This window comes from Grampus griseus, assembly GCF_964374135.1.
Source record: "Grampus griseus genome assembly, chromosome: 16".
NCBI lineage: Eukaryota > Metazoa > Chordata > Mammalia > Artiodactyla > Delphinidae > Grampus > Grampus griseus.
In genome coordinates, this window is record NC_139010.1 from 86056708 (window position 1) to 86070863 (window position 14156).

Below are 14156 nucleotides of genomic sequence, written 5' to 3' on the forward strand. Positions count from 1 at the left end.
ACAAAGAAAATCGCTAAAAATGAAATACTTAGATGTAAGTCTAACAAAGCATGTACAGGACTCATATGCTGAAAACTAAAAAAGAGGTAAAGCCTCAACTCAGTAATCTAAGCACCCACCTCAAAAGAAGAGTGAAATAGACCCAAAGCAGAAAGAAGGAAACAGTGAAGCTGAGAGCAGGACTCAGTGAAATGAAAACAGAAAAACAGTAGAGAAAACCAGTGAAATGAAGGGCTGGCTCCTGGAAGAGACGAATAATATTAACAAACTTCTAGCAAAACTGACAAAGCAAGAAGAGAAGGAAGACACAAATTGCCGATGTCAGGAATGACTCAGGGGACATCCCTGCAGACCCTGCAGACGCCAAAAGGGTGATGGAACACCACAGACAACTCCCCACACATAAAATCAATGACTTAGATGAAATGGACCCTGCAGACATCAAAAGGGTGATGGAATACCACAGAAAACTCCCCTGCAGACCCTGCAGACACCAAAAGGGTGATGGAATACCACAGACAGCTCCCCACACATAAAATTCAATGACAGATGAAATGGACCAAATCTTTAAAAATATAAACTACAACTCACCCAAGATGAAACAGGCCTTTGAATAGCTCCATAACTGTTGAGGAGATTGAATTTGTAATTTTTTTTTTTGCGGTACATGGGCCTCTCACTGTCACGGCCTATCCCGCTGCGGAGCACAGGCTCCGGACGCGCAGGCTCAGCGGCCATGGCTCACGGGCCCAGCCGCTCCGCGGCATGTGGGATCTTCCCGGACCGGGGCACAAACCCGCATCCCCTGCATTGGCAGGCGGACTCTCAACCACTGCGTCACCAGGGAAGCCCTGAATTTGTAATTTTTAAACTCTCAAAAATAAATCTCTAGGCCAAGACGTTTTCACTAGGGTGGTATACCAAATGTTTAAAGAAGAATTAATACCAATTCTACACAGTTTTTTCCAGAAAACAGAAGTGAACACTTCCCAATCCATTTGATGAAGCCTAATATTACCCCGATACCAAAACCAGACAAAGATAGTACAAAAAATATGTATATAGGTCAATATCCCTCATGAATATAAAGGCAAAAATCCTTGACAAAATATATGCAAATAGAATTCACTAAGATATAAAAACAATTATACACCATAAACAAGTGGGGGTTATTCCAGGGACATAAGGCTGGTTCAGTATTTGAAAACCAATCAGTGTAGTCCAACATATTAACCAGCTAAAGAAGAAAAATCCCATGATCACATTAACTGATGCAGAAAAAGCATTTGACAAAATTTAACACCCATCTATTAAAAAAAAACTCAGAAAAATAGAAATAGAAGAAACTTCCTCAACTTAATAAAGATCATCTACCAAAAAAACTGTACAGTTAACATCATACTTAGTGGAAAGACTAAATGCTTTCCCCCTAAGATCAAGAACAAAGCAAGGATGCCCACTCTCACCACCCTATTCAACATTGTACTGGAAGTTCTAGCCACTACAATAAGGCAAGAAAAGCAGGTAAAAAGCATAAAGGCCAGGAAGGAAGAAATAATACTGTTTGCAGACGACGTAACTGTCGACATAGAAAATTCCAAGCAATTCCAAAGAATCTCGAAAAAAGCCTCCCAGAACTTAGAATTGAGTTTTGAAAGGTCACAGGATATAAGATAAACATTCAAAAATCAATTGTATTTCTATATACTAGAAATGAACATGTGGACACCAAAATTAAAAACACAGTACATTTACAATCACTCCCCCAAAAATGAGATACTTAGATGTGAATCTAACAAAGCATGTACAGAATTTATATGCTGAAGACTACAAAAGCCTGCTGAAAAAGATATATCAAAGAAAATCTTAGGAATGGAGGGCTAGGCAAAGAGCTTTTAGACTTGACACCAAAAGCACTATCCATAAAGTTTTCCACAAAAGGAAAAATGGATAAATTGAACTTCATCAAAATTTAAAACTGGCCAAGTGGCATTTATTCCATGTATGGATGGCTGACTCAACAATTGAGAGTCAATGTAATACATCACATGGACTAAAGAAGAAAAATCATAACAATAGATGCTAAGCTTTTGACAAAATTTAGCACCCATTCATAATAAAAACTCTTAGCAAACTAGGAATAGAGGGAAATTTCCTCAACTTGATAAAGAATATCTACAAAAAAGCCAACAGGTAGCATAAGTAATGGTGAGAAACTAGATGCTTTCCCCCTAAGATTGGGAAAAAGGCAAGAATGTCTCCTCTCATCACTCCTATTCAACATCGTACTGGAAGTTCTAGCTAATGCAATAAGACAAGAAAAGAAAAGAAAATGGATGTAGATTGAGAAGGAAGAAATAAGACTGTCTTTGTTTACAGGTGACATGATTGCCTAAGTAGGAAATCCCAAAGAATCAACAGAAATCTCCTGGAACTAATAAGCAGTTGTAGCAAGATTGCAGGTAGAAGATTAAAATACAAATGTCAATTGCTTTCCTGTTTACCAGCAATGAACAATTGGAATTTGAAATTAAAAATACAATACCAGGGCTTCCCTGGTGGCGCAGTGGTTAAGAATCCGCCTTCCAATGCAGGGGACACAAGTTCGATCCCTGGTCGGGGAACTAAGATCCCACATACCCCGGGGCAACTAATCCCGCGCGCCACAACTACTAAGCTCGCACACCTCAACTAGAGACTGCGTGCTGCAAACTACAGAGCCTACATGCCCTGGAGCCTGTGCGCCACAACTAGAGAGAAAAAAACAGCACACCACAACTAGCAAGAAGCCCACGCACAGAAATGAAAGATCCCGCGTGCCACAACTAAGACCAGACACAGCCATTTAAAAAATGATCAATTAATTATTTTTTTAAAAATACCATTTACGTTAGCACCAAAAAAATTACTTATGTATAAAATTTAGGAAAATGTGTATAAGATTCATATGAGGAAAACTGTAAAATTCTGATGAAAGAAACTGAAAATGATCTAAATAAATGGAGAGATAGTCCATGTTCATGGATTGGAAGACTCAATATTATTAAGATGTCAGTTCTTCCCAATTTGATCTATAGATCCAATGCAATTTCAGTGAAAATCCCAGCAAGTTATTTTGTTGATATCAACGAACTGATTCTTAGGTTTTTATGTAGAGGCAAAAGACCCAGCATAGCCAACACAATACTGAAGGAGAAGAACAAAGTCAGAGGACTGACACTACCCAGCTCTAAAACTTACTGTAAGACACAGTAATCAAGTGTGGTTTCGGCAAAAGAAAAGACAAAAAATAAATAGAACAAAGTAGCCCAGAACTAAACCCACACAAATACAATTAACTGGTCTTTGACAGAGGAGAAAGGACGGTCTGCTCAACAAGCGGTGCTGTAACAACGGGACAGCCACAGGCCAAAAAAGCCTTTACAGAGACCTTGGTGCACTTTCATAAAAGTTAACTCAAAATGGAACATAGGCCTAAAAGGAAATTCAAAGCTATAAAACTTCTAGAAAATAACAGGAGAAAATCTAGGCAGTGAGTGTTCAGATACCACACCGCAAGCATGATCTATGAAAGAAACACTCGATGTTAGATTTCATTCAGATTAAATGCTTGATTTTAATGCCGTGCTCTGTAAAAGACACAGTTAAGAGAATGAGAAGACAAGCCACAGACGGGAGAACTATTTGCAAAACACGTATCTGATAAAGGACTTGTATCCCAAATATGCCAAAAGCTCTCAGAAGTGCACAGTAAGAAAGCAAATAACCCAATTAAAAAGTGGGCAAAAGATCTGAACAGACACCTCACCAGAGAAGGTGTCAGATGGCAAGTGAGCACGTGAAGGTATTCTATTTCATACGGCATTTGGGAACCGCAACTTAAAACCATGAGCCACCACTACGCACTTACTAGAAAGGCTAACGTCCAAAACACTGACAGTACCAGATGCTAGCGAGGGTGTGGAGTGACACTGCCGCGGGGGATGCAAGACGGTGCAGCCCTTAGGAAGACAGTTTGCTGGTTCCCTACAAAACTAAACATGCAATGACCATACAACCCAGAAATTGCACTCATAAGACATTTTTCCTGGAGAAATGAAACTTATGTTCACACAAAGTCCTGGACACGAATGTTTGTGGCAATTTTATTTGCAGTAGCTACAGCCTGGAAAGAACTCAGATGTCTTTCAGCGGGTGGCGCGTCCACACCGCAGAGCGGCAGCAGCGGTGAGGGGAACGGAGTGTTGGCGAGGCGACCACCAGTTGATGGGGCTGAGAGAGAAAGGCGCCCCGAAAGGCCGCATATCGTAGGACTCCATTTACGTGAAATGATGAAATTAAGAAGTGGAGAACAGATGAGCAGTTGCCGGCGACTAAGTTGGGAGGGGACAGGACGGATCCTGGTGACAGAAATGTCGTGCATCTCCCGGCGTCCACGCCAGGGGGCAGGTTGTGATACCACGCTACAGCCTTGTAAGATGTCACTGCGGTGGGGAGCTGGGTGGAAGGCACATGGGGTCCCGCTGGATTACTTCCTACAACTATGTGAATCTACAGTTACCTCCAAGTAAAAAGCTTAATTTTTTTAAAGGTTGATAAATACTCAAAACTAAGAACTTCCTCATGATTTGCTCTAGTTGACTGTTGCCTGGGCAGGAGCCCTAGAGGAAGGGCCCATCTCTCCCCCTGCCCGGCTCACTGGCACCACCATGGCAGCTTGGAGCTGGCCACACGGGAGTCTTCACACCGTGGAAGTCAGCAAATGCTGAACTCAGGGCTTGATTCGTTGTTTTGTCAATTGACTAGACTTGACGTAATGGAGGAAACATGAACAACACAATTAAACTGAAAAGTGTGTCAGGTCTGTACAAAAGCTCTGGGAAATACTCCTTTGGGGATTCAGCCACTGTTACCTGACTCAGCACAGATGTCAGCTGTGTCTCTGGTTTCACTTTCTCTCACTTTTCGAGAGAAACGAAGGTATCGGCCACGTGTACATCGGAACCACGTGTTGGTCACAGGTCGGCTGCAGATGCAAGGGTAGAGGGTGAAAATCGGGGAAGGCGTTCAGGGAGAAGCAGTTGACTCTGGAACTCACAGGGAAGAGCACCGCCCTTTTCATTATTATTCTCAAGTGCCTGCGACGCATCCTTTCTATCAGCACGTTTTAGAATAAACCTCTTTGTGTACCAAGAGGCCTGGGTTTCTGTTCAGAGAGCCTGTCCTTAGCCATTTAGCAGCATAGCACGGTTTCTGGGGGACTCCTGGCCTCGGGCTCCCTGAGGTGCCACCTTTGCCCTCGTGGAGAGAGAGCTGGGGAGGTCCAGCCGGGGCGCCAGGTCTTCCTCGTCACACTGAGACTTACAGGCCTGTGGGTACTTGGTAACCATGCATATTCCCAGGCCAGGCCCCCGGGTTCTGGCTCAGGGTCTGCGGAAGCTCCCAGCCCTGGGGGACGGTGCCTGGTGCGCCCTTGGCGGGGCCCGAGCGGGGGCAGGTCTGCTGAGCCAGCCGGCCGTCTCCCCTCCTCCACCCAGGCGTCTGTGTACTGCGTGGCCGCGATCCTGTGGACAGCAGCCAAGTTCAGCATCCCCCGAGACCACAAACTGGCCCTGCCACGCAGGCTCAAGACGCTCCTCCTGCACATGGCCAGACGCAGCGCCCAGGAGCGGCCGTCGGCGGCCGAGGCCATCGAGGTAACTGGGCCACGGTGGGGTGGGGGGCCCAGCTCAAGGTCCAGGGCCCGGGACACGGGTTCTCGTTTCTGGGGCAGGTCAGTGCTGTTGGACAGGGGAGGACATGGCTTCATTTGTGGACGGGCGGTGAGGGGTCTCTGCTGCTCGATGCCGGCCTTCCCCCCAGATGGTCCTGTGTCTCCAGTGCATCCACTGGCCGGAGAGTGGCTGGGGATGTCCTGGACCCGAGCGCTGACCCCTGACCCCCTGCAGCGCATCCCCCACATGCCCGACTTGCCCGCACTCCTCCGAGGGTCCTCCAGGCTGGGTCAGGGGGAGCCCCGTCGTTCCGTGGCTTCCCAGCTCAGGACGGCCAGGAAGGACAGCTAGAGACTCTGAATTTCATCCCAGGCTCCTGAGGCTGGGGTGCACGTGGCTCTGCCCAAGAAGGGGTGCCACGGGGTCCCCCTGGAGAGAAGGCCCCGGGCCGCCTGGCTGCCACCGCACACTCCAACGGGCTCCGCTGAGGGAGTGAAGCGGGCCGGTGCCCCAGGCGTGCTGGACGCTGGCCTGTGCTTGCTTTCAGACCTGCAGCGGTTACCTCCTGCACAGAGGCATGGACAGCAGAAAGATCCTAGCCCACCTGAGGGCATCGACCTGCACGGTAAGCTGGGCACCGCGGAGACCCCGCAGGCCCTTTGTCCTACCCTGGGGCCGCAGAGGTGAGGCTCCTTGCTCTTCCGTGTTTACTGAATAGATGCGTGGAGACTCTAGGGCGGAAGGCAGGTCACCCTTCATCCTCCCGACGTGACTTTCCTTGGCTCCTTCACCGCCAACGAGCCCACAGAGCAGCCCCTCCCGCAGGCTCACACCTGGTCTCTGTTGACCCCTGGCACGTGCGGGCGGGGGCGCACCCTGGGGGTCCCGCCGAGGGACACTCAGTACCTGTCGGCGTCCTGCCGTGCTGACCGGCCAGGGCCCCGTCGGGCAGTGACAGGGTCCCTCGGATGCAGACGGGAGCACACAGCAACTCTGGGGAGTGTGGGTTCTGGCGGTCTTCCCATGCCCCGGAAACCCACCGGAACCCGGCTGCACTGGGCAGCCCCACGCCCCAGGGGCTCCCGCTCCAGAGAAACAGGCCTGCGAGTCAGCACAGGTGGGCGGCTCGCGCCGCGGGGGTCTGCTCTGCACCCCCGGGGCCTTGCGCCCGTCTCAACCGGGAGCTGTCCGTGTCCTTCCGCCCCAGGTTCGCCAGGAGGAAGAGACCATCGGTCTGCAAAACGCCTTCTTGGTGGCTGAACTGAGCCCCAGCACAGCAGCTGCGCCCAGGCCCGGCTCAGGTGGGCCCCGGGACCGGCCTGTCCCCACCGCCCCTGCCCTGCAGGCCCCTCGCCCCGCACCGCGCCCCCGCTGCCATCCCCCCAGAGGCTGCCTCCGGGAATCCAGCCCCAAATGGACGCCACCTCCGGACGTGGCCGAGACCGCAGGCAGCGTGCCCGCAGCTGGCCCCCGGCTGCCCTGCTCTGGGCTCCCACCGGCCCCTCTGGCCCCGGCCTCTCAGGCCTCGCTCGAGTCAGCCCTCCTGTCTCACCAGCAGCCGTAGCAGGCGACTCGCCTCCACCTCCGCACCCCGCACTGATGACCCAGCTCTTGTCTTGCCCTGTCTGCGCCTCAGTGGCACCTACGAAGACCCTTCCCCACGGGCCCGTCCAAGCCTCCGGTCTGTGGCTGGGTCTTCTGGCCTTTTCCGTCACTCCAGCCCCCCACCGAGCACCGCACCCCCTCCCTGCCTGCTCGGGGCAGCCCTGGACTCCAGGCCCCTCCCTCAGGCCTCTCCCTGGAGTCTCCCTTCCTCCCAGTGCCCCTGAGCCTTCCTGGGCCCTTCAAGTCAGCACCCCACTAAGGCCGGCACCCACTAAGGCCAGCACCCACTAAGGCCGGCACCCACCCTGCTCACCCCATGTTTGTCTCCAGGCTTCCTGCAGATCAGCAGTGACAGCAGGCTGGTGGCCGTGCAGGGGCCGGTGCCCGGCCAACCCTCCTGCCTCCAAGGGGCCACGTTGCTGCCAGAGGCGTTCGCCTCCCCGGCCACTCACTTCAGGCCCATCGTCCTCGCTGCCAATGCTGGTGTCGCCAGGTGAGTGTCCCCACCCAGGGGCTGGCGGGCTGCCGGGCCCCCTGAACACTCTCTCCTCTCTGCTCGCAGGGACACGCTCGCCCTGACCTCGGGGCCGGCTGAGGGGCCTGAGGAGAGGAGAGGCCGGCTGGACGGGGAGGGTGATGGGAAGCAGGCTCCTGAGACCCATGGAGCGGCCGCTGGCCTGAAGACGCCTGACGGGCCAGCACCCGCTTCCCCAGAGCCCCTCAGAGAGTCGACGCCAAGAGGCTCAGCCCAGGACTGCCCCAGCCCCCCAGCCCCCGCCCCGGCCAGCCTGCTGGAAGGGGCTGCACTGGTGATGCCCAAATCCCCGGCCCCGCCCACGACAACACAGATGCCACCCCCGGAGCGAGGGCCGAAGGAACCCATCCCAACTGCAGCTGCTTGTGGAGGCCTCGAGCCCCGCCTCCCCGGGCCCACCGCAGCCCCCCACAGTCCTTGCCACCCAGACAAGCCGCCCAGGGGCGGGGCCACCCAGGTCCCAGGCCAGGAGCCCGAGGGCCCCCCGTCAGCCCCGCGGAGCCCCTCGCCGGCCACAGGGAGTCCCGACGGCCCCGGGGGAGCCCCCGTCAGGGAGTGGGATGACCGGGCCCCAGAAGGTCACCCGGAGTGGCCCTGCCCAGCAGACCACAAGCTCTGTCCGTCCAGCGCGGATGCCTCACCCCTCTCACAGGGGACAGCCTGCCCGTCGCTGCAGGAGGCCACACGCCTCATCCAGGAAGAGTTTGCCTTTGACGGCTACCTGGACCACGGGCTGGAGGCTCTGATCATGGGTACTACGGGGCCACAGGGGCCCAAGGACCAGGGACAGGCCCGGGGGGAGCCGTGCGCTGGGGGAGGTCACCACAGGAGGGCCCCCCATCCTCCCGTCTCTGCACAAAGGGCAGAGCCCCCAGGGGCCGGCCGGCAGAGGAAGCCAGCTGCACCCCGCCCCCCGCCGTACTCTCCGCCCCCGCCAGCTCCCGAGACCAGGGGAACCCAGAAGAGCACCCATACGTTTTAACTCACCCCCGTGCTTTTCTTGCGAACTCAGGGGAGTATATTTACGCCTTGAAAGACCTCACCTATGCCACTTTCTGTGGGGCCATATCGGAGAAGTTCTGTGACCTCTACTGGGGGGAGAGGTTGCTGCAGAACCTTTTCAGAGTGGTGAACGGGAGGACGTCACCCTCCGAGAAGTAAGAGCCCCTCCTCGCGGCCTCCCACCCCCGCTGTGCCCCGAGGGCCGTCCTCCTGCCCCGAGTCCCACTCGTCGCCCTCCCCAGAGCGACCACCTGCTGGGCCCCTCTTTCCTGGCCGAGGCCCACTCTGCTTCCAAAACTCTTGCTTCAGGCAAGCGCTCCTCTTGGCAGGAGGGGGCCTTGTGGGGTCACGGGGCGCGGAAGGCACGTCCGCCTCCCTGGGACCAGCTCAGGAGGCAGAGCAACGGAGCCCGGAGGCCGGGTTTGGCTGCGGGGAGGCCCCTGCAGGGACCAGCGTCTGCCCCCTGCCACCCCGCTCCCGTCCAGCTCCCCTCCTGGCGGTAGAAGATGAGGTGACAGCTCAGGAGGGAGGGGGGCAGGCACCTTCCCTCTCCTGCCCCTTCCCCCAGCCCTCTTGGGCCCCACCCTTCACAGGACGCGCCCGGGGCGCCTCAGTGCCAGGCCTGGCCCAGCCCCTCCCGAGGGCTGCAGAGGGCCATGTTGCAGGGTGGGCGGGACCTGTGCCTGGAGTGGTCCAGCGCCCTGACGCCCTGACGCCCCGAGCTCACGGCAGCCCCGTCCCCGCCCCCTCCTGGTCCCCAGAACCCCACCCAGGGGCGGCGCACACCCTGCTCTCCACCCCAGGCAAGCCCCGCATTTTCACATCACTGGGGGAGCCGTTGAAGGACCCCAAGAGGTGGACGCCCAGAAAGTCGTCTGCTAAAGGGCCCATGTCTGTGACGTCTATGGCCTGTGGCCAGGCCGTCCTGGAGGTCTGGGGGGGGGCCTCGGTCACCGACACCCCCGCTTCGCTCCCAGGGGAAGCCTCTAGTAAGCCTGTGGGAGGGTCCCGGGGGTGCCTGCAGTGTCCTCCGTTCTGATGACAGCACTTCCGAGGAGGCTGGGCCACAGCCCAAGGGCAGCGGTGGGACCAGCACTCCGAGCACATGCTCACCAACCAGCAAAAGGCCTTCACATCTAGGAGCGGGTGAGACAGAGGGCTGTGGGTTGAGACCCTCCACAGCTGGGTCTTCTCCACCCTTGGGGCCAGGTTACCCTGTGTCTCTCCAGGGTCCCAAGGGCAGGACCCGTCCTCCTCTGGGGGGTCTGTACTGCGAAGGGGTCATTCTCCCCAGGCCACCAGGTGGGCAGCAAGGGCAAGGGCTAGGGCCAGCAGCTTGGTGATGGGGGGCTCTGCATTCTTTCTTGGAAACGCGCCATTTAAAGACCCTAAGGCGTGTCTTCCTAGATGCAGAGCCAGGACTCCCTGATAACTGAAAACTGTAATTTCTCCAAATCTGGTCTGAGTGGGACTTGGCTTTGGGGACCATGTCCTTTAGGTTGTGTGACTACAGTCACACACAGGATGGCAGTGAGAGCCCCCCCATACCGTGTGCACGCTTGGGAAACTGGAAAGCAAAATGGAGATGCCCAGGGAACAGCTCACGACCAGCTGGGACCCTTGGTTTCTGGGGGATGCTCTGCTTTGTCTGCTTACGGACAGTTCAAAGTTCCCTCGGGTCTCTGCCACAAATGTGCCCTGCATGCAGCCCATTTGGGAGGGGACCGAGGGACCCCGACCCTGAGGACCCTTTGCAGCTCCTCTGGAGCGGAGGTGGGGCCACCTGGCCATCCCGAGGGGCCTCCTGCCCCCTGCTAGGGACCTCCTGCCCCCTGCTAGGGACCTGTCGCCTCTCTGCAATCAGGGGCGGATTCTTCCCCGGGAACCCACGTTGCCGCGTGTGACCCGCCCCCCCTTCCTCTGTCCAGCGAAGGAGAAGCCGAGCGTGGACTCAGACGAGCTCTCGCGGAGCAACTTTGAGGTGGGGTTTCGGCCTCAGAAGTCGGTAGCAGCTGGGAGGGAGCAGCCCCAGGCAGAAGAGGCCCGGCAGCAGGGCGGGGGCCTGGCTGGGAGCTCTGAGGCAGTGGCACGGCTAGCCCGGCCCCCAGAGGGCGGCCCATCCGTGAGCCCAGGCCCAGGCGGCTTGCAGAGCTGCAGCCCCGGCTGGTGCAGCGCCTTCTACGAGGCCGACTGCTTCAGCGCCGACGTGCACTGCTACGTGAAGGAGCTGGCGAGGCAGAAGGCCGCCGGGTGCCCCGCCGCCAATGCCCAGAGCCCGGTGAGTCCCGGGCTCCTGTCCACCGCTGGAAGGGAGGGTGCTCGGCCCCAGGGCACCGTGGGGCGTGAGGACGGGTTCACGCTGGAGCTCCCAGTACCTCGGGTGACAGGAGGGCCCCCATGTCTCCCAGCCCTGGTGCCTGTCCGTCACCAGCAGCCACCACGCTGGCTGGGCCCTCCCTGCGTGTCCTCCCGGGGCTGTGCTCATCTGCATGTGGCTGGGCCCCTCCCTGCGTGTCCTCCCGGGGCTGTGCTCATCCACATGTGGCTGGGCCCCTCCCTGCGTGTCCTCCGGGGCTGTGCTCATCTGCACGTGGCTGGGCCCCTCCCTGCGTGTCCTCCGGGGCTGTGCTCATCTGCACGTGGCTGGGCCCCTCCCTGCGTGTCCTCCGGGGCTGTGCTCATCTGCACGTGGCTGGGCCCCTCCCTGCGTGTCCTCCGGGGCTGTGCTCATCTGCACGTGGCTGGGCCCCTCCCTGCGTGTCCTCCGGGGCTGTGCTCATCTGCACGTGGCTGGGCCCCTCCCTGCGTGTCCTCCCGGGGCTGTGCTCATCTGCACGTGGCTGGGCCCCTCCCTGCGTGTCCTCCGAGGCTGTGCTCATCCGCACGCGTTCCCCACCCCCGTCTGGGAAAGGAGGCGGCTTTCCTCTGTTTTGGCTCCTTGGCCACCAGGGGACACGTGGCAGGAGGTTACCTCACGCTGGTGACCACAGTTGGGTTTGGGCATCAAGGTCAGCCCTCGGGCAGCACCACAAGATGGAAAGCAGCACAGAAGCACCTGGCCCGTGGCGGTCAACTCGGGCCAGGCCCCAGGGGCGTCTCTGGTGCGCAGCACACTCTGCGTGCCGCCCGGCTCAGGGGCAGCCTGGGCTCCTCCCGGGTCAGCAGGGCGAGGGGACGCCCTAGGCTGGAGAGTGTCCGGGCCTGGCCAGCCCGTGTGCAGGGCAGCCCCACAGAGTTCTGCACCCAAGGTTGCTGCCCGTGCCGTTGGGGGTCTGCCCCCCAGTGACCAGGAGCCCTGACCTGGGCTGCAGCCCCACTCCTGAGTGGCCAAGAACTCAGGCCTGACCTGGCTGCATCCTTCCCCCCGTGACCAGGGGCTCCCACTTGGGCCACAGCCACACAGGGCCCGGGCCCCAGGGTAGCAGACAGGAGGGAGCTGTCAGCGCCCTGGCGTCCCACTCCTGCCCCCACCCTCACCATCTGCAGCCTCCGAGCTGTGAGCCCCAGGAGCTGCATCTCCACTCATGTCAGCACCGTCCGAACCTTCTCGCTTGGTTACTCAGTCCCAAGCTAGAGACCTGCATGCCTCGGGCCTGGAGCACCGGGCACGGGCCTGTGTGCTTGGGAATCGTGCTGCCCCCTCCGGGTTTCCTTAAAGCCGGGCCCCGAATGTGCTTGGCGTCGTGCACTGGGGGAGTGGGGGGGCTGCAAGGACTCAGGCCTCCCATGGGGACTGGTGAGGACAGCTGGCACGGCAGACGTCCACCAGACACCCTGGCCCACCAGTGCAGTATCCAGGTTGGGGAAGCCCGATGCCTCTGTGTCGGAGTCCAGAGCTCTGACCAGGAGAGGGTGCCCCCGGCCCCCTTACCGACCCGTGAGCCCCGGCCTCCTTCCTCCCACCTCAGTGCCCTTTCTTTGCTGTGCATTTGTGCACAGTGCAGCTCACTCGAAGTTACTAAGTGTCGTGGTCCCGTCCCCAGCGGCCTTCCACAGAGAGTGCCAGCGCGGCAGGGTGCTACTGCTCCGCCTGCCGTCACAGAGGAGGAGGCAGGGGGCGGGGGGCGGGGGGGGGGCGGTTAAGGGACTCGCAAGGCTGATGAGAGGCCAGAATGCAGCATCAGCGACGGGGCAGCGCTCACGACAACCCCAAAACAAGTGCAGCCCTCGTAACCGAGTATGGAGCAGGTCCTCCCAAAATGGAGCCGCTCTGACACTGAAGGCTTCTGAGGAGCCTGGGGTCTCGGCTGGCATGAAGGGGTCCATGGGCACAGCGTTTGCTGTGAAGTGGTTACAAGAGGTGGGGGACAGCCTAGTGTGCCCCCATAGAGCTCCTAGTTCTGTCAGCCGAGAGAGCCCGGAAGCAGTGACACCCCAGCAGCAGTGAGTACACCTAGTGCCTGGTTCTTGGTTTCTAATACCGTTCTCAATCAAAGGAACCAGGGCTCCTTGGAGAAGTGGCTGATCTTGGGACTGGGACAAAAAAAAAAAAAAAAAAAAAGGAGCCGGGAGCATCTCTGGTGCCGGAAAGTAAGGAAATGATCAAGACAATGAAGAGGGTGTGTCAGCCGTCACAGGGGCCGCGGCGGGAGCTGTAAAAGCAAGAACACAGCACTGGACTCTGGTTCACAGCGTGGGGCGTCCGTGCGTCCACACATCCACGTGTCCACGCCGATGCAGACGGCCGAATGAAAGAGGGAGAGACGGCCCTGTTTACAGAGAGGAAATCCCACCTAAAGATTCATACAGGATCCCAAGGGACCCCAACAGCCAAAATAATCGTGAAAAGGAACGAAGCTGGAGGAGTCACACTTCTGATTTCAAAACTTATTGCAAAGCTACTGTAACCAAAGCAGTGTGGGACAGGCACAGAGACAGACGTATAGACCAGTGAAATAGAACAGAGAGCCCAGGAACAAACTATCACACATAAGGGTGCCGTGACCATTCAACAAGGAAGGACAGTCTTTTCAATAAATGATGCGGGGAAAGCCGGATAACCCATGCAAAACACCGAACCAGGACCTGCACCTTACACCATATACAAAAATTAACTAAAAACCCAGAGACCCAAACATGAGAGCTAAAACTATAAAACTCTTAGAAGAAAACATAAGGGAAAGCTTCATGACGTTGGGTTTAGCAATGCTTTCTTGGATATGATGCCAAAAGCGCAGGCAACAAAAGTAAAACACAAATTGGCTTCAAAGTTAAAGCCTTCTGTGCATCAAAGGACTCCATCAACAGAGTGAAAAGGCAGCCTATGGAATGGAAGAAAATACTTGTAAACCATCTATCTG

At 56.7% G+C, this 14156-nt stretch overlaps 1 protein-coding gene across 1 annotated transcript in view; it reads left to right on the forward strand.

Moving 5' to 3' along the window:
* The window catches only part of KNDC1 (kinase non-catalytic C-lobe domain containing 1), a gene marked incomplete at its 5' end in the record, with an annotated part of 56307 nt that overhangs the window by 26986 nt on the left and 15165 nt on the right, over positions 1-14156 (forward strand). The window contains 8 exons of the mRNA XM_082672982.1: positions 5538-5696; positions 6262-6339; positions 6922-7015; positions 7650-7812; positions 7882-8606; positions 8867-9011; positions 9902-10002; positions 10785-11134. Coding sequence (XP_082529108.1) covers positions 5538-5696; positions 6262-6339; positions 6922-7015; positions 7650-7812; positions 7882-8606; positions 8867-9011; positions 9902-10002; positions 10785-11134 — 1815 coding nt within the window. The remainder of the gene's footprint in view (positions 1-5537; positions 5697-6261; positions 6340-6921; positions 7016-7649; positions 7813-7881; positions 8607-8866; positions 9012-9901; positions 10003-10784; positions 11135-14156) is intronic.